At 43.2% G+C, this 23,951-nt stretch overlaps 1 protein-coding gene across 1 annotated transcript in view; it reads left to right on the top strand.

Annotated features, from left to right (window-relative positions):
- Positions 1-23,951, top strand: part of PRKAR2A (protein kinase cAMP-dependent type II regulatory subunit alpha) — a 142,042-nt gene that overhangs the window by 102,236 nt on the left and 15,855 nt on the right. The window contains exons 5-6 of the mRNA XM_032781796.2: positions 4,611-4,717; positions 19,128-19,281. Coding sequence (XP_032637687.1) covers positions 4,611-4,717; positions 19,128-19,281 — 261 coding nt within the window. The remainder of the gene's footprint in view (positions 1-4,610; positions 4,718-19,127; positions 19,282-23,951) is intronic.

The following is a 23,951-nucleotide window of genomic DNA, read 5'->3' as shown; positions in this document are numbered from 1 at the left end:
ACAATGTTAGGAACCATGAGGAAAGGGGTAGATAATAAGACAGAAAATCTCGTAGTGCCTGTGTGTAAAGCCATGGTGCGCCCACACCTTGAATGCTGCTGGTGGTTTTGGTCATCCCATCTCAGAAAAGATATATTAGAACTGGAAAAGGTGCACTGAGGGGCTGCAGAAATGATTAGGGGTATGGAACAACTTCTGTATGAGCAGAGATTAAAAAGACTGTGACTTTTCAGTTTGGAAAAGAAATGACTAAGAGGGTTATGATAGAGGTCTATAAAATTTTGACTGGTGTGGAGAAAGTGAATAAGGAAATCTTATTTACTCTGTCAGATAACATAAGAACTAGGGGTCATCCAGTGAAATTAATAGGCACCAGGTTTAAAACAAAAGGAAGTACTTCTTCACACAGTGCACAGTCAACCTGTGGAACTCGTTGCCAGGGGATGTTGTGAAGGGCAAAACTATAACAGGGTTCAAAAAAGTACTAGGTTAAGTTCATGGAGGATAGGCCCATCAATAGTTTTTAGCCAAGATGGTCAGGGATGCAACCACATGCTCTGAGTGGCGCTAGCCTCTGTTTGCCAGAAGCTGGGAGTGGACAATAGGATGGATCACTCAGTGATTCCCTGTTCTGTTCATTCATTCTGAAGCGCCTGGCATTGGCCACTGCGGGAAGACAGGATACTGAGCTAGATGGATCATTGGTCTGGCCCCGTATGGCTGTTCTTATGTTCTTAACTGAGCAACCTTAATTATGGCAGTTGTTAGGGCTCCAACACTAGAACAATGTTTATACTAAAGAAAATGATCATGATGTGTAGGCTGATGGTACAGGACATCATTACCTCTGAGGGCACTTACAAAAGGAGTCAAGCTTCTTTCCAATAGCAATATGAATGGTGGGTAGCATTTGCCATCTTTTTCTCAATCCCCTTGAAAAATATGAACAGCCTGGGAAGAACTATTACAGAATATGCACCAGGCTACAAAGTGTGTGCAGCATCTGCTTGTATCCAGTTCTGTATGTGGTCTCAACATAATGAATGGTCTAATATAAGTAAGCCAATCTTGCAAAACAGTCAGGCAAAAATCTGCTCTTCTGCCCTTTGTTGTGATGACTGAGGGAGCGTAAAACTATTTTTGCACTATTTATTTGGGAAGTTTTAACAAGTTTACAAATTCTTGCATTGCAAAAATCAGAAACAAAACTATCATTACAACAGTTACCTTTTGTTTGAAGAGACATTTTACAGAAGATAGTAATCTGTTTAACAGGGTATTACCATATTACAGAGTGAGCATCATTACAACACCTACAATATGTTGTTTCTAGTGATTTTATTAAGTTGAGTGAAATCTCAGTGTATGTGTTTAACAGACCAGGCATATCTATCAAATGTTAATATTCAGAACATTGATCATGGGGCGGGGAAGGGCGCTGATGAATGTACTTTGAATAAAATGTAAACAAATATCTAAGTAGCTATCTGTCCTGTCTATTTTGCTGGCTACATAATTGGTGTGTTCATTTTTCCAGAACTACAACCTCCCGTATTTTTTGAACCATTCTTCTGTGGTTGGACTATTTTTCCTTTTTCTAGTGAGAGGCTACTAATAGCCAAGCAGCGACTAACAGATAAGGGATTAATTCTTCATTTCCTCTTGGAAGCTGTAGGAGGATTACCAAAGGATCATTTGGTAATACATTTCCAACAATTTGTGATATTGGATTACAGATGGCATCCCAATACTCTCTTATGACTGGACATGTCCACCATATATGCATAAAATCTCCTCTTTCACCGCAACTTTTCCAGCGTTTATCCCCATTCAGTCTCTGTTTGTTAACGTGACTGAGGTGAGGTAGCATTGAAACAGTAGTTTCAAGAAATTTTCTTGTATTGTGCTACAAACTAAGATCACTATTCTTCTTTTCCAGATCAGACCCTCTTGGGGTAATTTGTCTATCAGCATCCTTGTCCCCAGCATTTCATAAACAGAGACTTTTTTGTTAGGAAATCTGTCTGCAAAGGTTTATACCAATTAGTTATATTTTTTGTTTGTGTTCTAATTGAGTAGACACCATCTCTTTATTAAAGTTTGTTTTCTGGAAAATCAAGAAACATAATGCCTGACTTGAAAGTACTGGTACCAGGGCAGAGTGGACCAAGCTAAAGTTAGTTTTGATCTTTAAATAAGTTAGAAAAGTTTCTTTATTGAATAACTGGCCAACCATGTGTATTCCATCACTCTCTCCTAATCTTTGAAGCTCTGGAGTTCACAGTTTGTGTTAAGATCTGGCTTATTAGCAGTGGGAGCTATTGGCAACAGAAAAGAATTACTTTTCTCTAGTTCTATCCCAACCTCATAGAGTAGCCTTTGATAAAGAATGTGTGTAAATTTGTGGAGGGCATGATTTTTTTTATTAATCTGTTGTAGCCTTGTGACATTTTCACTGCCACAATTTTCTTGTTCCATAAAGGGCCAGTGTTTGCCTGGTTAAGAGCACCCTCACTTCACTACTGCTTTGAGCTGGCTGGCACTATAGAATATTTGGAACAGCAAATCTATCCTGTTTAATGGGTCTGTACAAAGTATCTGCGCTCATTCTTGGTCTCTTCTTATTCCACATAATTGTAACATCCTTTGTACTCCTGCGAGGGTTTTATCTGGGGTAGAACCATAGAACCATAGGGTTAGAAAGGACCACAAGGGTCATGTAGGCTAATCCCCTGCTATTGTCTGTTCCATTGTCCTACTGGTGTTAGTTTTTTCCTAAAACTTCACAGAATCACATAAGAATTTTGAAACAATGAAGAAGTGCTTGGCAGAGTGTTCATTTTGACTATGGATATTCTTCTCAACCAAGACATTGCATGCTTTCCTCAGCCTTCTAGATCTTTATTTGCTGAAGTAGTAGTTTGACATTTAAATCATAGAGCTCTTCTAGGTTGTTTGAGATTTGAATTCCCAGGTAATTCATATAATTTGTTGCATATTTCATGGAATCATAGAGTTGGAAGGGACCTCAGGAGGTCATGTAGTCCAACCCCCTGCTCAAAGCAGGATCAATCCCCAGATTTTTACCCCAGTTCCCCAAATGGTCCCCTCAAGGATTGAACTCACAACCTTGGGTTTAGCAGGCCAATGCTCAAACACCACTGTTCTGTTTAAATATATCTTCTAAAAGGCGTAAGTTCGCTACCAGAACACTCGTAATCAGACTAAAAAGCCAGTGTCCTTTGGATCACTTCTTGCAAGAATCAGAGTAAATTTTGGAGTAAAACCAATCCAGGTTCCTAGCAAAAGTCTTTAATATGCTGCAGATCTGAATACTCTTGCCTGTGGAAAACTAATTGCATTATGTCTCCACATCTAAAGCCATGGGAGAACAAAATATGAGTTCTGTCATGGGAGAGAATCCTGCAAAAAAAAATGATATTCACTAATGCAGTTGTGTTACACAATATCTTGTGAGTGAGTTTGTAGAATCTGAAAATGCTGTCATGTATTGGGCATGTGCATCAGCTATGCTACTAACTCGTATTAAAAAGGAGTTGGTGAGCATGCCCAGTGTTTTAACCTCCTGTGGCTGTTTACGTTTGAGATTTCAGGATCCAACCATACTTGTTCACATTATCAACAAACCTGAAGATTTTTTTTAAAGCCTCTGCTTTCCACCCCGCAAAATAAGGCACTGTTGAGCTTTAGAAGTTAAAGTATTTATAGCCACAATGCTTACATTTTTCTGACTTCTGTTATTTAGATACACATACTTTAAATATGTGGTTAAAACAAACAGCTTTCAGGCTGAGACTGTCTTCTCAGTTTAAATACTAAGCGGGTTTAAGATGAGAAAATAAGATTTCTGGTGAAAAGTTAGACAGCACTTCTAATATAGTGGTGCTTACAGATACTGCTGTAATGAGTCATATTGTAAAACTAGTGTAGTAATTTTAAAATGCATTAAGCAGCGTAAACACTGGATTAGGGGTGTTTATGAGTTGCATTTTGGGAATCTGTTGTGATTTAAGTGTTAAAGTTAGTATATCTGATAGTGGACGGCAATTACAGTGAAAGTCAATTGTTAGTGGTTTTAAGGATAACAAATATAGTTAGTCTCTAAGGTGCCACAAGTACTCCTGTTCTTTTTGCAAATATAGGAAAGAAGTTCAGCATTCATATAACCCCTTAAATGGCACAGTGATAGAGACTGTGATGGTTAAATATGGCGCTGTTATGTAGACATAGATTTAGTGAACCATATCTTTAGCTGGTGTAGATCAGCATGTCTCTATCAAAGGAGCGATATATGTTTACACTTGCTGAGAATCTCTGGCATTGAACCCATAGCAGTGGATTAAGCTGTTTAGGCTTGAACTACAAATCAGCGTTTTTGTCAGAAAATGCAACGCAAGCAAACCTTTGAGATACTAAATATTAAAATAAAATTGAAAGCTGTTTAATGTCCAAATATTAAAATAACCCAAATATTCCTATTCAGGATATGAAAATCCATGTGCCTTAATACTTACTGTCCAGAACAAAAGTTGAATTGAACCAGTCTTTTTCCAATGAATAATGTTAATGCGGGTTTTTTAACCTTCCAGGAGCAGCTGTCTCAGGTTCTTGACGCCATGTTTGAGAGGAAAGTGAAACCTCAGGAACATGTCATTGACCAAGGAGATGATGGAGACAACTTTTATGTCGTTGAGAGGTAGGAAAATGAGCCATTGACTTATATGAGTTCTATGGAGATAAAAATCTAGAACTCATAATTTCTGTTCCATTTCAATCATTCTGGAAATAGTAGGGAATTCCTATAGACTTAGTACCTCATACAGCTTTTGTTTTTCGTAGTTTTTTCATTCACTGGCATTAGGGATTTTTATAAACATCTTTCCTCTATTATTTGGCCTAATCTTCTGTACTAAGTAGCTATTTTAGGGTACCCGGTTGTCAGTCACTCAGTCTGTCTATTCTCTTGCAGATCAATATCTAGTTATCTATGTAATTAAGAGATTCTCCCTTTCATATGTATAAAATACCTATATATAAAAATAAAAAATTTACCTTTTTATAATACACCAGAATTTCTCTGAATACCTTTATCAGTGTTTCCTCTTATAAGCATCTCCTAGTGACAGTTGTGTTGATGAACACCTACTTAATTCTTCTGCAGATATGAAGAATATACATTTGTGGCTCCTATAAAACTGTACTGTTAATAAGAATAATCATGAATAATGTAAGGATAAGTGGTTGTGGAAACAGATCTTGATTCAGCCACAGATGTTGATTCATGTAATTATCAGATGCTCCGCTTTCAAATAGTGGCACCATTAAATAGACACTAAAGATTTCAAAGCAATTCCTTAAGACGGTGCATTTCCTTTGGATTGTCATTTATGGTATTTTTATGGAGTTTACAAAGCACTTTTACATTAGCTTCTGATAACCTAGTTAATTCAGCCAAATTCCTTCCCAAGAGGGTATTGACAGTAGTTGGTGCTTTACTGCTGTCACAACTGTGGGCAAAACTGTGCAGGTCAAAAAGACAATATATTGAGAATAAGTGAATCAAGCCTGCTAGGTAGTAGTGTATGACAGTTGAGACCTGACTTGGAAATGCAAGCTCAGCAGTGTCTGCTGTACTGTTTGTTCCACAAATCATCATCTTTGAATGTCTAACATTATCTATATTCTTTTATTGTATCTATTTTCCATGTCCAAAAGCGTATTTCCCTAAAGATACCACGTCGACTGGATTTCTACTCTTGGGTCATGCACTTCTGGTTTGAGTTAGGTGGAAATTCCTTTGTTTTCTAAGGATTTTAGCTCTTTAAGCCATCGGTTGGTGTGTCTTGTACACAGAGCAATTGCTGGTGCACTAATGTTCTTGAGAACCTTTCCTTACAGTTTCTTTCCGATCATGGTCAACGAAGGAGCTCCCTATTTGAACTGTAACTGTTGTGGCAGATTTCAGCTCTCCACCTGCTTGGAGATGTTAGGCACAGGCCTTTCTCAAAGCCTTCTGGCTCTGGTGTAGAGCAGTAAATTCCACCATCAATGCCTTTGAGGCTTGGGTTTTTGGGTCCACTTTGCTTCAGAGGCACTAAGATGACTCTGAGGTTTCCTGGATGCAGGGTGAATTAGGAATATAGGACTGGGACTGGAAGAGACCTTCTGGGTCATCGAGTCTAGCCCCCTGCTGTTACAGGCATCCCTGGCATATTTTCCCATTCACAGATTTATCAAGCTCCATCTTAAAACTAGTTTGAGTATTTGCCCTTACTACTCCTGTTGGAAGACTGTTCCAGATCCTCATTCCTCTGATGGTTAGACTCCTTCTTCTAATTTCCATCTTAAATGTATTCATGGCCAGTTTTTACCCATTTGTTCTTGTGCAAACATTGTACTTTAGCTTAAATAGCTCTTCTCCCCGATGTATTTATAGAGCGCAATCAGACCCTTTCCTCTCCCAGCTTTCATTTTATTAGGCCAAACAAGCCACAGTCTTTTACTTTCCTCTTGGAAGATAGGCTCTCCGTTCCTCTGATCATCCAGTGGAACTTCTTGCCTGAGGAGGTTGTGAAGGCTAGGACTACAAGAGTGTTTAAAAAAGAATTGGATAAATTCATGGAGGTTGTCCATTAATGGCTATTAGCCAGGATGAGTAAGGAATGTTGTCCCTAGCCTCTGTTTGTCAGAGGGTGGAGATGGATGGCAGGAGAGAGAACACTTGATCATTGCCTGTTAGGTTCACTCCCTCTGGGATACCTGGCATTGGCCACTGTCGGTAGACAGGATACTGGGCTAGATGGACCTTTGGTCTGATCCAGTACGTCCGTTCTTATGTTTTATGTAAATAACCCTTCTCTGCACCTGTTCCAGTTTGAGTTTATCTTTCCTAAATGTGAATGACTAGCATTATACACAATATTTCAGATTAGGTTTTAGCAGTGCTTGCATAATGGCATTAGTACTTCCTTTTCTCTACTGGAAATACTTCACTCGATGTATCGTAGGATAACATTTGTCTTTTTCACAATGACATTACATTGGTGGCTCCTAGTCCTCCAGCGATCAATTAATTAATCCAGCTTTTTCTCCTCTGTCATTTCCAACTGATGAGCCTCCCTCCCCCTAGCTTATAGCAGAAATTTTTCTTTTTAGTCCCTAAATGCGTGATCTTGCACTGCATGCCAATAAATTTCATCCCATTTCTGTTAGGCCAGTTCCCAGGGTCATCCAATTCTTCTTCGAGTGCTTGCTCATATCGATTCCAGTTAGGTGCACGTGTGCCGCGTGCACGTTCGCCGGAAGATTTTTTACCCTAGCAACACTCAGTGGGTCAGCTGGATCGCCCCCTAGAGTGGCGCCGCCATGGCGCCGGATATATACCCCTGCCGACCCAACGGTCCTTCAGTTCTTTCTTACCGCCCTTGTCGGTCATTGGAACAGTGAATCGCGGCTTAGCTGATCTCCACTTCCCTAGCTACTCGTAGTTCTCTCGTTATTCTTGTATATATAGTTGAAATTTCTATAGTTGCAGTTAATTCTTATTCGTTTTTATAACATTGTTTGTCTATATAGTTAAGAGGGGTTTGGGGATTAGCCCCTCCCCCACACCCGGTGCCGGGGCCCATGCCCGGTTCACCGGGTTTCAAACTGTGCTTGGCCTGTCACAAGCTGATGCCAACAGGAGATCCCCATGACTCCTGCCTTAAGTGCCTCGGGGAATGCCACTCGCCGATAAGTGCTGGATCTGCAAGGCCTTCAAGCAGAGGACAAAAAAGGAGCGGGACTTTCATCTCAAACAGCTCCTGATGGAGGCAGCTCTTACTCCTCCGCCCCCGGCACCGAGTGCTGGACAATCCATTGGCAGAAGCGCTTCTTTGGCACCGGATTGCACCAGTACTGCTAAGGCCTCTCGGCACTGACCGCCTGTCGGCACTGACCATCGCTCGGCACCGTTCTCTCTCCCCGCGTGTGAAGAGACATAAGACTCCCGCTGCTTCCATGCCACTTGCACCGCAACCAGAGCACCCGGTTAGATCAGACCGCCTGGCACCTATACCTGCCGCGGCACCAACAACATTGGCACCGTTGATTCCGGTCCTGCAAGGACCGTCGAGTCCAGTACCTGAAAGCTCCCCGGCAAGAGCCATGGTTGAACTCACTATTCCCTCCGCGCCAGAGACATTTTCCACGGCAAGGGAGCTGATCGCGATGACAGAGTCTGCCCTGCCTCAACCCCTGGCGCCGCCAGTGCGGGTCATACAATCTGTAGGCAAGCCGGCCTTGATGAGACCACCCTCTGACAGCACTGTAGAGCGGCACCGCTCACAATCACGATCCCACCGGTGTTCTCTGTTGCGTCGCCGATTCCGGTGCTGATTGCAGTCCCGGCACCGATCCCCTTCTCGGTACCGGTTGTACTCGGGGCACTGATCAGTGTCCCGTTCACCGGCCCGGTACTCTCGGCACTGATCCACCTCCCGGCACCGCTCCAGGCACCGTGACTCTCGCAGCCACTCCAGACGCCGAGCTTCGAAATCCCGGTCGACCTCCCGGTACCACTCCAGTCGTAGGTCCCGATCTCATTCCTTGTACCGGTATGGCTCCTGGTACCGATCCCCGGTGCCGCACAGAGCAAGATCAGTCATAGAGGGAGACTCTTCCCAGGGGTTTTCAGCCCCTCCTTGGCCATCCCGACACACATCGGTGTCCTCTCATGCAAACAGTTCCTATGCACAGGACCGTGACTCCGATGTGCCCACCAGACTCTTCCAGGAGACCCAGGCCCAAGATCAAGGCCCCCCATCAGTGGTCATTCTGGACACCTTGGCCGTATCACCTGCCCGCGAGAACAGGAAATGCCAGATGTTCTGCTCCTTCCAAGGCCTCTCCCTGGGCTCGATCTCGGACGCTTTCCTGATGCTGTGGACGAGACAGCTGCTTTACGCCTTTCCACTGTTCACGCTGGTTCACAGGGTCCTGATAAAGCTCCACAGGGACAGAGCATGCTTGATCATGATCGCTCCAGTGTGGCCCAGGCAGCACTGGTACATCATGCTGCTCGACCTGTCGATAGCACAGCCAATTACCCTGCCTCTTCACCCAGACCTCATAACTCAGGACCACGGCAGACTTCACCACCCAGACCTGCAGTCCCTTCACCTCACAGCATGGCTGCTGCATGGTTAAACCAGTCCGAGTTACGTTGCTTTGCCTCAGTACAAGTACTTCTGGGTAGCAGGAAACCTTCCACTCGGTCAACGTATCTGGTCAAGTGGAAGCGTTTCTCCTTCTGGTGCGAAACGCATAATGTTACTCCCACTGAGGTCTCAATCCCCACCATCTTGGACTACCTCTGGTATCTCAAACAACAGGGCCTAGTGGTGGTATAATTGAGGATGCACTTGGCAGCCATCTCTACCTTCCACCCAGGGGAAAGTGGCCGCTCCGTGTTCTCACACCCTGTGGTTTCTAGGTTCCTCAAGGGCTTGGACCGCCTATACCCCCAAATACGCCGTCCCACCCCAACCTGGGACCTCAACCTGGTTCTAACCAGACTTTGTCTGGCCCTTTCAAGCCGTTAGCAACCTGCTCGCTACTATTCCTGTCCTAGAAGACAGCTTTCCTCGTAGCCATTACATCGGCCAGACGAGTCTCCGAGCTTAGGGCTCTCACGGTGGACCCAGCGTATACTGTGTTTCACAAGGGCAAGGTACAGTTGCGACCACACCCGGCTTTCCTCTCTGAAGTGGTATTGGCCTTTCGTATCAACCAGGATATCTTCCTTCCGGTCTTCTTCCTGAAGCCACACTCATCATGATGGGAACAACAATTGCACTCCCTAGACGTCCGTAGAGCGCTCACATTTTATATTGAGCGGACAAAACCCTTTCATAAAACGCCCCAACTCTTCATCACGGTGGCAAACCGAATGAAGGGCCTACCTGTCTCCTCTGAGAAGATCTCATCTTGGGTGACGGCGTGCATCCATACTTGTTATGACTTATCTCATGTTCCCTTGAGCCACCTCACCGCACATTCTACCAGGGCTCAGGCTTCATCTGCCGTCTTCCTGGCTCATGTACCATCCAGGAGATATGTCGCGCAGCTACCTGGTCCTCGGTCCACACCTTTGCCTCACATTACGCTCTGGTTCAACAGTCCAAAGATGACGCAGCATTTGGATCAGCAGTTCTACATTCTGCGACATCTCACTCCGACCCCACCGCCTAGGAGTCACCTAATTGGAATCGATATGAGCAAGCACTCGAAGAAAAGACGGTTACTCACCTTTGTAACTGTTGTTCTTCGAGATGTGTTGCTCATATCCATTCCAAACCTGCCCTCCTTCCCCTCTGTCGAAGTAGCCGGCAAGAAGGAACTGAAGGGCCATTGGGTCGGCAGGGGTATATATCCGGCGCCATGGTGGTGCCAGTCTAGGGGGTGACCCAGCCGACCCACCGACTGTTGCTAGGGTAAAAAAATCTTCCAACGAACGTGCACATGGTGCACGCACACCTAATTGGAATTGATATGAGCAACGCATCTCGAAGAACAACAGTTACAACGGTGAGTAACCGTCTCTTCTTCCTGCATAATAATCCTATTCTCCTTTGTATTGACAGTCTCCCCCAAATTTGTATCATCAGCAGATTCCATTATCACACTTCTACGTTTTGTATCAAGGTCATTAATTAAAATATTAAATAAGATTGGTCCCAAGACCAGTCCTTGGTGAACTCTATTACAATCTCCCTCAAACCTGAAAGTTTTTCTTTCAGCACATCCCATTGTCATCTCCCTTTTAGCCAGTTCCTTACCTGCCTGGCAATACTTGTGTAAGAGTGTGTGTGTGTGTCTGTCTCTCTCTCTCTCTCTCTCCTTTGCACAGGAGATGTGACAACAGTTCCCACTCAGTACAGAGGAAGGGGATTTTATTCCAGGTTCTTCCTGATTCTCAAAAAAGAAGGTCGAGTAGAGGTCAATTCTAGATTTCAGTTTGCTGAATACCTTCATCAAGGTACAAAAATTCAAGATGGTAACAATCGCAGCTGTTATTCCATGTGTGGATCTGGGAAACTGTTTCACAGCCCTTGACCATCAAGATGCATGTTTTCATGTTGTGATACGCCTCTCTCATCAGAGATTCCAACGATTCATGTAGATCAGGGAGTGCTCCCTTTTGGACTCTCTGCCACCCTCGGAGTGTTTACAAAAATTATAGTGGTAGTGACCACACAGCTTCACCGGGGGAACTAGTAGTCTTCCCCTATCTCAACATTTGGCTTCTCCAGGTGCGTTCCTACACTGAAGTGCAAACCCCAGTAAAGAAGGCTGAGTTTCTCTTCCTCAAGCACTCCATCAGCTCAATACTGCAAACTCCTCCCTCTTACCTTGACAGTTGATAGCGTTCAAAGGGGTCACTTTGGATGCCTCGACATCCAAAACCTACCTGAGAACAGATTTCTCAGTCTGACATACTTAATTGCACAAGTCCAGTTGACACCGCAGGTCGCTGTGAGATCATGCCTGCAGCTCCTCATGCTCCTTCCAAATAGGCTTATCTGCACTGCTTCCAAACCTGCCCAGGACAGTTTATATACAGTCTGAACAAATAGCTCGCTATTCCCAGCTGTGTAGTAGTATCCCTCGACTGACTGAAGAGTCCGGAGGAGGTTTGCTCAGGGTTCCCTTCAACCATCTTCCTCCCACTGTCACAGTAGTTTTGGCCGCGTTCCTCCTTGGAGGGGGAGCTCATCTGCTTCACCTCTCCTCCTGGCTGGCCATCAGTCTCCCTCTGATGCCCAGTCTTCTTACTCAGGACTTGGGGAACATTTGTCACCTCCACCTGAACACTCTGTGGTTCAAGGCTTGGTACTTAGGCAGCTCTCAGAGTTAGAACTCTCCTGTTCCAGAAAGGTTAAAGAAGTCCTAATCAACAGCAGAAGGGAGTCCACACGGAAAATTTGCCTTCAGAAAGTCTGTGCACTTACTTTCTTCTGTTTCCTATCAGCTCTCCCATATCGGAGATTCTAGAATACTTTTTCATTCTGAAGAAAGGAGGTCTGTCTTTGAGCTCCATTAAAGTCCACATGGTGGCCATTACAGGATTTCATTCTCCTGTGGAAGATTTCTTGGCATTTGCTCATTCTGCAACTTCCAGATTCATCAAAGTTTATCAAATCTCTTCCCAAATGGCCGAGAATCCATCACAGCTTGGGATTTCAATTTAGTTCTTAATTCTCTGATGAAACCTCCCTTTGAACCACTAACTGCTTAGAATTACAGAAATATAGGCCTGGAAGGGACCTCAGTAGGTCATCTAGTCCAGTTCAGTGCACTGAAGCAAAACTAAATATTATCTACTCTGTCTCTGACAGGTGTTTGTCTAACCTGTTTTTAAAAATCTTGAATGACGCAGATTCCACAACCTTCCTCGGTAATTTCTTCCCGTGCTTCACTACCCATACAGTTCCTAATGTCTAATCTAAATCTCCCTTGCTGCAATTTAAGCCCATTATTTTTTGTCCTTGTCCTGTCCTCAATGGATAAGGAGAACAATTTATCACTCTCCTCCTTAAAACAACCTTTTATGTACTTGAAGACTGTTGTTATGTTTCCCACCCCCGTAGTCTTCTCCTCTCCAGACTAAACAAACCCAATTTTTTCTCATAGGTCATGTTTTCTAGATCTTTAATCATTTTTGTTGCTGTCCACATCATTCCCAAAGTAGGGTGCCCAGAACTGGATACAATACTCCAGCTGAGGCCTTATCAGTTCTGGGTGGAGTGGAAGAATTACTTTTCTTGTCTTGTTTACAAAACTCCTGCTAACAAATCCCAGAATGATATTCACTCTTTTTGCAACAGTATTATGTTGTTGACTCACATTTGCACTGATGTTCACTATGTTAGTGGTCCAATCACTGCTAACCTTTTGGTGAAAACTGAAACAAATTTATTTAACACTTCGGCCACAGCTGCATTTTCTGTTATTGTCTTTTCGTCCTTATTGAGTAATGGGCCTACTCTGTCATTAATCTTCCTCTTGCTTCTAATGTATTTGTGTTTTCTGGTTAACCTTTATGTCCCTAGCTAGTTTAATCTCATTTTGTGCCTTGGCCTTTCTAATTTTGTCCTTACATGCTTGTGGTGGTGATGTTTTTTTAATATATATTCATCATTTATAATTTGATATAGTTTCTGCCTTTTGAATTTCTGGTTATTGAAGATCTGCTGGTTAAGCCAGGGTGCTTTGTTACTGTACTTCTTATCTTTCCTGCGCATTGGGATAGTTTGCTCTTGTAACCTTAATAATAATAATTGTATGGGTTTAAACTTTTCCATGGAAACTGCCTTTCTAGTGGTACAGTTAACTATGCTTAAAGACTTGGTGAGCTAGGTGATTTGATGGTTAATCCTGTCTTTCACTCTATCTTCTTCAAAGATAAAGTATCCCTCCAACCATATCTGGGTTCCTACCCAAAGTCATCTTCAACTTCCATATCAGTCAGGCTATTAATCTGCTAGTTCTCCACACTAAACCCCATCAGACTAGAGAGGATGCTGCCCATCACACGTTGGATATTAGGCGAGCATTAGCACATTATTTGGACAGAACTAAACCTTTTAGAGTCTGTCAAACTATTTGTATCTATTGCAGACATAGCCAAGTGAACATCAGTGTCTACCCAGAAACTTAAGTGGGTTTCAGGCTGCATCCTCCCCTGCTATGGAGCTGCTATTCATCTGATTGCTGCTATCACTATAATATTCAGTTTCATGTCGTATACTGGCAGTTCTAGCGCCTCCATTTTATTGCCCAGACCCTTGCATTAGTGTACAAACATTTGTTGTTTGACCTTGCCCAATTTCCTAGCTGGATTAGGTATAGTCCTTGCACTAACTGTATCACCCATCTGACTATTGCTCTTATCAATATCGATGTTTGCTTTCTTTTGGGAGTCCTTACGCCTATCCTCTGTTGATGCCCTTAGGCTTCCTTTAATAGGCTTATTGTTCATAGTGTCTCTGTTACCTGCATGTGGCATTGGTAGTTCACTGTTCACTGCTAGAGTGGCCTTCTGTTAGCTTATTGAAATTGTTTTCTCTTGTCTGTATTCTATATGTAATTAAGTAGTATGGTTCCAAGAGTCAAAGTCCTTTGTAGACATAGTAGGCTATTTCCCTGTTCTTCTGTCTTCAACCTTAGCTTTCTGGATGAAAGGGAGAGTGCTTCAGCTGAGGCCTCAGCTGAGACTGGTAACTCTTGGATTGCTTTGGGGTGTCTCCTGAAATGTTCACAAGCCTGACTCAGACATAGCTGGAATTGACCCAGCAAATTAAATTTAATCTTTCAGTCTGAAAGGCTTTGAGGCAGGAATGCCAACTTGTGAGTTTGTTGCAAAGCTTTCCCACACCCGATACACTATAGTTTCTGAGGGTATATCTATATTACCCGCCGGATCGGCAGGTAGCATTCGATGTATCAGGGATCGATTTATCATGTCTCGTCTGGACACAATAGATCGATCTGCTAATCGACGCTCATACTCCACCTTGGCAGGAGGAGTAAGCGGAGTCGACAGGGGTGCCGCGGCAGGTGACTCACCGCCGTGAGGACGGCCAAGTAAGTCGAGCTAAGATACTTCGACTTCAGCTGCGCAAATAGCGTAGCTGAAGTTGTGTATCTTAGTTGGAACCCCCTCCCCCCACTAGTGTAGCCCAGGCCTGAGTTGAGGTGTCTGTGCAGGAAGCATCAATATGGTGGAGTTATCTGCAAGTGTTGTTGGCACAGAGCTGCACCCAGTGCTTGTTTGAGAAATAGCGTAGTTCAAAGATAACTCATATCCAATGCCAGGGTATGCAGTCGTCACTCCTAACTGCTGCTTGACTGATGCTGCCAGCTAGGACTTAAGTTACTAGACTGTATTTGTTCCTAAATGTATTTATTAGAGTTCCACTTGCTGCTATTTCTGACAATTCTCTTATTTCTAGGTGGCAGTTGACACCTCATGGGAGGTAAATAATATTCTCTCGAGTTTGCTGTTGAAGATTATAGCTTTGCACCCAACATTAAGTCTGTATAAAAGCTTGATGTGGTGGTTTTTCTGGGGTTCTCTTTCATGAACAGATTAATTGGCTGTTTTTCCTCTAGAGATTGCATCTTTCATAAATTCTCCTTGACTAATGTGTGTTCCAAGGAATGACTCTATTAGGGTATTCCTCAGATGCATCATTCCTGCTCAGACATTCCCTTATAACATTAAATGTAGGAAATCTTTGTCTTTTCATTAAGGTCGGTATGATGCAGAGGTACTGCCATCGACCATCCCTGACAGTTGGTTGGCTTGGTGGCAGTGCAGAGTCTGCTAATGAATATGGGACTCTAGGTATACTTGGTCCCGCCTCAGTACAGCGGGATGGAGTAGATGACCTCTGTATCAGAGGCCCATTTGAGGTTCACTACTGTGTTAGAAACTCTTGTCAGGCCTGACATACACACTGTGTCATGTTATTTCTTTAAAAGGTGACAGGTAATAAATATATCATTTGAAATCTAATAACACACTGGTCATTAATGTCACTGAAATGTTTTTGTAACAACTCTGTATATGAAATTATGGATACTCTGATATTATGTCCTGGAGACTGTAAACAGACAAAGGTGAGAAAACAGGTTTCTTCCGCAGGGAAGGAAAATGCGGTGGCAGATGCATTGTCCAGGAAAGAGGGCTCTAACCTTCTGCCTCTGGGTCAGCCAGTGGCTAACCCTCCTGCAGCATTATAAAGGGGGAGGTGTGACCCTAAGAGCATCCCAGGGCCAAAGGGTAGAGGGCTCCTGGGTATCATGTAATGAGTTTCAGCTGGCCTGACAAATTCAGTGTACCCCAACTCAATATTCTTGCATGATATATGTACGTGATGTGTATTAAACATTATGGATATATGCTAGAACTATGACTAAAATGTGTTTAAATCAGGAATGTCAGTGCAAATTAGTAAACAGTCTGCCCTAGACAAAGAAATGTTTGCTTCTCTGACCAGTCTGGTCATCAGGCAGAGAGAATGAAGGTCTATTTACATATTAGGTAACCTAAACTAGCAAGCTAACAACTGGGGGAGGAGACAGCATGGCATCTATACCCAGGAAGAGAGAGAAGCTTGGCTGTGTTTTACTTTTCAAAGAATACATTACAGATTTTTGTCCATCTATAAAGATAAGGTGGAGGCTGAAGCTTAAGTGATCAGAAATTGAATCTACTGATTGCATACAATATTACTGTATGATAAGTGTGTTGAGCGAGGTCTTCTGTGAAAGCCTATGACACACACTGGTGATCAGTATAGTTGTGAATTGTATTTATTAACACTACATAGGGAATTATGAATACTCCTTAATATTATGCTTTACAATCTGTGACCCAAACAAAGGGAGAAACAGGTCTCTCCCAGACAGGAGGGAACGTTATAGCTATCTCCCTGTCTCCAAAGAAATTAAGCAAGGTGTGACTAAAACAATGGAAACCCCATTTACATAGAAATCAGATGGGAATGAGAAGCCCACAGGAAGGGAGGAACAGCAGGGTCTGTGAACTTTGAGAGAGATGCTTTTCAAAGGTTTATTAGACTATACAGGGAGGGCAGAGAACATCCCTAAGTTATCCATCACTAGACAGGCACAAGAGGCTAGAGCTCTTGCAGCTGAGAAAGATGGATCCTTCAACCCAGGAGGGGATGAAGTCTTTGGAAACTGGCTATAGATGAGAAACCTGCAAAGGCAAAGATCTTTCACTTATGAAAACGAGGGAAGCCAACATCTTGTACTTCTGTGGAAGGTTCTGACTGAGGGAGAGTCAGCCATGGCTAGGGAGACTGGTAAGAGAAACCATCATCTTGAACAAAGCCTGTAGCTTCCTAGATAAAGTTTTAGACGTTTAGATGCATTTTCACTTTTATTTGCCTGTAGCAGTTTCTAACTGTATTCCTTTTACTTTGCAGCACATAACTTTGTCCTATTGTTAATACATTTGTTTTATTTTTACTATAAACCAACTCAGTGCTGCGTTTGCAGGGAAGAGTTTATATACTCCAGTTAAGTTAATAAGCTGTAATGTGCTTTTGTCTCTTTAAAGGAACAGATAAACCTTATTATTTCTCTGAATTGTCCAGGAGAAGGCTGGTGATTGCAGAGCACAGGGTTTGGGGAAAATTCAGGATGGGGAGCGTGTTGGGGTCACCTTGCTAATTGTAATCAAGGCTTGTGGAAGTCAGAGTGGGGTTGGGGGTCTGTAGATAGGCTGCTGGGGTCAAAGTTGCTGACCCAGGGCTGGTTGCATAGCACACAGGCATTCAGGGTGTGACCTGCATATTTGTTGCTGTGAGTGTCCCAGTAGCAAGTCATTGTGAGCCACTCGAGGTTACAGGGTAAGAGGTGAGAAATCCCTCACTGGTCTGGATTACACCTCTGAAAACCATGACAACTTCTTAAGATCTTTTCCAGCTCTACATTTCTGTGATTCTCTTATTGTAAATGGAATAACCAGAGAAACTCATTTGGACTGCCCTAGTACTTGGAATCCCCGTCCAATGCAGCAAAAGCCCTCTTGGTGCATCTTCTCAGCTTAACTGAGGGAGATACATTCATGCCCCTTCTTTCCCCCACTCCCAAATATAGTTTGACCAAATGTCTTTTAAAGAGCCAGGCACCTCAAACATCAGAATTAGCAGCAGTTAGCCTAACTGAAAAAGCTCTTAAACCCAGTGACATCTGCTAGGCATAGTGTTATGCAGACAAAACTACACAGGATCATTTTAGGGGGCAAGACAAAGATGCCACATTTATTATGATAACACACAATTTGATTTATGACGAATATCTAATACCTGTGTACATACACATATCCACACACATATCCATCAGATGTTCTGCAACTGCTGTATAGTTACCAGTCCTGAACATAGCCTGGGTTCGCGGCTTGGGTTCGCAGCTTGGGTTCATAGCTTGTGGCAACTAACTGGCCTGGAAATCCGAGCACAAGGAACGGCTGGGTCTGCACTCCCATCGTGGCAGCAGAACATTAGCCTCCAAAGTCTTCCATCTCACCCATCCTTTTCGTAGGCTTTAGTTTGAATCCGGAGTCTATAGGTCTTGCTGTGTCATGCTGCCTCTGGGTTCAGTGTGATTGATCACCCGTCAATTGCAGACATAACTTTCAGACTCGGACCTGGCTTTGATCTTCCTTCTGTTTTACCTTTGTTCTTTTCTTTTTAGGGTGGACTCTTCTTACTTTGTTAGGGTTGTTGTCTGCATCTTCAGCCCTTGGTGTTTGAACTCTATTTCATCAGGACAGGCTGGTGCTGGAGGTTGATTCCATCATCCATACATACCTTATTCACACATCTCAACTAATAAGATTACAGCAGGGTTTTGCAAAAATGAAGGTTGCAGCAAGCTTACAAAATGGAGTAAGCATTTGTAAAATGGAGTTTGAATTTACAATATGGCAAACAGTGAACAGAAGTAGACAAGTGTAGTGAATGGCAAACAGTGAACAGAAGTTACAATACTGAAACAGTGCAAGTCTCAGTGATTTAAGCAGGAGTGGATTGATAGCGAAACTTACAAGGGCAACTGGCTGAACAGCTATGGCTCTTAACAAACATCTCAATTGTCAATTAGCCAGTTATTGGGGTAACTGATTTTATGAATGAATGTTGTTTCATTCATAAAACTTTACTTATGAAAAGTTACTTTAATAAAGTGAACAATGAAGAACAATTTTATTAATCAGTTCTACAATAGCAAAGTCAGGAAGCCCAAGTAATAATTTCAGAAGAAAGCAGGGAGCCCTGATCAAGACTGTCAAAGGGAAGCTTCAAGGAGTTAAAATGCATTGTGAAGGGGGAGGTGCTTTGAAGGCATCTTACATAGATATAACCTACAATCAGATAATGGCAAACTGAGCAGAGCATGTGCTCTTTGTACACAGATCAGAGATAGGAAAAAGTTTACATAATTTGTATTTGAGCCAACTGTTGAAAGCACTGTTTTATTAGCAGTGCTGTAATTTGGTCTAATGAACAGTATTTTTTCCTTTTCCCCAGGGGATTGTATGATATCTTTGTAACACGAGACAGCCAGCCTCGTTGTGTCGGCCGTTACGACAATCACGGCAGTTTTGGGGAACTGGCGTTGATGTACAACACTCCTAGAGCCGCTACCATTGTTGCCACAACAGAAGGAGCCCTTTGGGGACTGGTAAGTGTGGAACATTATTCTCAGGTGCCTCCAGTGTTAAACACTAATTAATGCACCACGTCCGTCAGCCATTACTTTTTCCCATTGCGTGTCTGTATGCAAATAGCTATTTTATCATGATTGATTATTTCAACCCAGAGTTCATTGTGCACTTCCCTAAAACAATCTGTCAATAAATCATAACTCTAGATCGATTAGGGAGGGTCATTTCATCACTTCAGAGGGGCTGCGATGTAAAGCTTTTGCTAGTTAGTCTGTTTTCTTCATACTGCCGAGGGATAAAGAGAAGGTAACGAATGCAGGTATTTTATATTAGGAGAGCAGCCCCACCCATCTAGGACTGGGGAGGCAAGAAAGTTGACTTCTTAGCATCTTCCTCTCTCTCACGGGAACAGTTGTCGTTCTCTTTCTCGTTAGCCTGTCAAGTAATCTGAGGCGCTCACTCTGAGGGTGTAGGAAAAGACACCAAAAGATTTGTTCATTTTCCCAAGGACAAACTGTAGCTTTCATGATGTTCATGGTCCCTGCTTCGCATTACTGTGGAAGAGGTCCTAGGGTAGACACAGCTTAGAGAGTTGTTCCCACCTTTTGGGCTGATAGACAATTTTGCTGCTTTTGTTTCTGGGTTAGCTTGTTAAATGTGATTTTTAGAAATCAGAGCTTCCTATATTGTCCTTTTCTCTACAGTATTTGTGTAAGGTCTGCCTTCATAGTGCTCTGTGTTACTCATCTGCTGTGGTTCACGTCATAAAATGACTGTAATACCACAGAAGCCTTTGAAGTTTGTCGTATAGTACACAGGGCTCCTCAGCAACTATCAGTAAAGGCTAACTGTGCATTATGACCTTGATTATATGATTGATAAGCTATTACGCACCAGCGTGTTTGTGCAATCTCAGTGCACACTCAGAAGATTGACTTCTCTTTTTGTTTGCAGTTCATAAAGGAAAGGAAAGATTCTGATAAGCTAACCTGGGAGTAGTGTGGGGATCTAGTTAATTTCCGTAACAAAACAGGCTAAAAAAATGTAAAATGAACCACCTGCATGTGGAGCTCATTAGAAAATGACTTTTTATTCCAGTTACCTTTAAGCTGAAATGAAGTTGATTTGTCTAGCCATAATTATGGTTATTTTCCCACGATCCCTTTGCCTGCTCTATGCTTTTCTCTTTACCATATCTTCATCACTCTGAAGTAGAACTGTCTCAAGCACCTCACTTCAGCTCTCAGCTACTTACTAAACCACAGGAATGACTCTCACTCTCTTCCACTCAGGAGCCTTTAGCTACCTCTACAGCACTGCCAGCCCATCTCAGCAAGAGTCAGAGACTAAGATCAGTAATCAAATCTAGGTCTCTTGCAAAGCAGTGAAGAGTACTTACTCCCAACATCTGATTTATCTTGCTCCTGTGCCACTGAATGCTTCTGGAGAGAGACTCATTAACATGCATACTTCCCTCTTTCCTCCTGGTCAAACAGAAGCCCTTGTCCTCTCTCACTGACTTTCAAACCCACATTCCCACACTCATTCCTAACCTCTGATGCCTTCCTGAAATCATACTTTGCTCCTGTGTCTTCTGCCTCTCCACACAAGATGTAACCAGCTATTACAAAGAAAAGGTCAGCAAGATTTTGCTGTGACTTCATTTTTCCGCTTGTCCCCCAAAACTCTGTCTTCCTCGTGCTTTTCATTAGGTTTCTCACTCGCTCTTCTCCTCCAATGACCCCATTTTCTCTTTCCTTTGGCCAAGACTGAACTTCTTGTCTTCTCTCTCTGCTAACATCACCGTCCTTTCTGTCACTCAGGGCCACAGATTGTCATCCCTGACTCAGCCATCTGTATACACCAATACTCAAAGCCAATGGCTCTCAACCAGGAGTCTGGGGACCTCTGGGGGGCAGCGAGCATGTTTCAAGGGGGCCACCAAGCGAGGCAGCATTAGACTTGCTGGGCCCAGGGCAGAAAGCTGAAGCCCCACCACATGGGGCTGAAGCCTGGAGCCCTGAACACCGCCACTCGGAGCTGAAGCCTGAGCAATGTAGCTTCATGGGGGGGCCCAGGCAATTGCCTGGCTTGCTACCCCCTAACGCCAGCCCAGGCTTGTGTATGCAGAAAACCAGTTATTGTGGCACAGGTGGCTGTGGAGTTTTTATAGCATGTTGGGGGCGGGAGGGGAGGGCGCTCAGAAAGAAAGATTGAGAACCCCTGCTCTACGCTGTGCCCAGATCTTACTACTGTTTCCATGATAACCTCTCTAAGATCTGGCTCTTGCTCTGCCAGCATACCTAAAATGCTCAGCTAGGCCCTCAGGCCCTCATTACCTTGAGAGGTCATCAAGCACAGCCCCCTGCACAGAGGCAGGACCAAGTAAACCTAGACCATCCATGACAGGTGTGTGTCTAACTTGTTCAAAAAATCTCCAGTGACGGGGATTCCACAACATATTCTGGGTTTAACTACCCTTATAGTTAGAAGGGTTTTCCCAATATCTAACCTAAATCTCCCTTGCTGTAAATTAACCTTGTGATGGGTTGGACCCCCTCCGGGATGCCACCTGATATATTGGGGTCCCACTGAGCCTGCCTGTTCCACCAGCCTGGGCTCCCTCATCCTGTCCTGCTGCACGCACATACACACAGGTAGGGACTCACCCTGCCATAGAATCGCACAGAGTCTGTGTGGGAAGACTCAGCTTGGAGAACTGCCCAGCACAGAGTGCACACACCTTCCAGAGTGTAAGCTCAAAATTATATGGTCTATACAGTGTAAGCTCATGAAATTCGCTCCCTCCCTCAGTGTGGAGGAAGATATGCACAGCTACTCCCCCCCCATCCTGAATTGCACAAACTGGGTTTTAGAATAAACAAAAAATAAGTTTATTAACTATAAAAGGTAGATTTTAAGTGATTATGAAGGATAGCAAACAGAACAAAGCAGATCGCTGAACAACTAAAACAAAACACGCAAACTAAGCTTATTACACTAAATTAACTGGTTAATATTAGCAAATTCTTACCCTAAGTGTTGTTTTGTGCAGGTTGCAGAGTTTCCTGAAGGTAAACTGCACTGCTTGCAGCTTGAATCTCCAGGTATTTGTTTCACAGGCTGACCTTTCTCGCCTGGGCTCAGGCCTTGCCTCCAGCTTAGTTCCTTTGTTTCTTCAGGTGTTTTCAGCAGTCTTCCTTCTTGGGCGGGGAGGCAGTGGAGAAGAACCAAGATGAACTCCCTCCCCAGCCTTAAATAGGATTTACGTATGGCGGGAATTCTTTGTTCCCTAGTTTGTCCCCCACCCCCTTCCAGTAGAAAAATACCAGAAGTCCAAAATGATGTCCAGTACCAGGTGACATATCACCTGACCCTGCAGTGTTAAAGCAGCATCCCAGGAAACTTCTCAGTAAAGAGGGAGATTAGCGTCTTCAAAGTCCTGTTGTCCTTCCTAATGGCCCATCCAGGCTGTTTGCATACTGTCTGGTGGGCATTCCCCAGGTGAAAACATAGTTGTAATTATTACATAGTCAATATTTTTTAACTTCAGATACAGAAATGATACATGCATACAAACTGGACAGTCACATCCAGTAAATCATAACCTTTCCAAAGATACCTCACATGATCCATCTTAGTTGTGCCATATTCATACCATAAGCATAGCTCTCTGACTGACTAATATGGGGTGTAGGGTCACAAACCCCATTACTTCTTGTCCGACCTTCAGTGGACATGAAGGACCAAATGAACACTGTCTGCTTTATAACAGCTCTTAACATATTTGAAGATTATCAGGTCCCCCCTCTGTCATCTTTTCTCCAGACTAAACATCCAGTTTTTTAACTATTCCTCATAGGTCAGGTTTTCTAAACATTTTATGATTTTTGTTGCTCCTTTCTGGGCTCTCTCAAATATATCCACATCTTTCCTACAGCATGGCACCTACAACTAGATACAGTATTTACTCCTCCAGCTGAGGCCTCACTAGTGCCGCGTAGAGTGGGATAACTGTCTCCCATATTTATATATGATATTCTTGTTAATATACCCCAGAGTATCAGCCTTTTTCACAACTGCATCACATGGTTGAATTATTCAGTTTGTGATCCACTATCACCACCAGATCCTCTTCAGCAGTACTACCACCTAGTCAATTATTCCCCATTTTGTAGTTATTTCTTCCTATGTGTAGTGCTTTGCACTTGTCTTTACTGAATTTCATCTTGTTGATTTCAGACCAATTCTCTAATTTTCAAGATTTTTTTGAATTCTAACCCTGTTCTCCAAAGTTCTTGCAACCCCTCCCAGTTGGATGTCATCTTCAAATGTTATAAGCATACTCTCCACTCCATTATCCAAGTCATTAATGAAAATAGTATCAGACCGCTGTGGGACTCCACAGGATATGCGTTCTCACTTTGACAGTAAGCCATTGATAGCTACTCTTACAGGAGTATGAGTTTTCAACCAGTTATGCACCCACCTTATAGTAATTTAATCTAGATCAAATTTCCCTGGTTTGCTCATGACAATATCATGCAGGACTGTGTCAAAATACTGGGTAAAATCAAGGTATATCATTGCTGCTGTGTCCCCCGCTAGGCCAGTAACCCTGTTCAAGAAGGAAATTAGGTTGGTTTGGCATTATTTCTTCTTGACAAATTCATGTTGGCTATTTCTT

This window comes from Chelonoidis abingdonii, chromosome 17, assembly GCF_003597395.2.
Source record: "Chelonoidis abingdonii isolate Lonesome George chromosome 17, CheloAbing_2.0, whole genome shotgun sequence".
NCBI lineage: Eukaryota > Metazoa > Chordata > Testudines > Testudinidae > Chelonoidis > Chelonoidis abingdonii.
The sequence above is the reverse complement of the archived record's forward strand: the minus strand, read 5'-3'. Positions and strand labels throughout refer to the sequence as shown.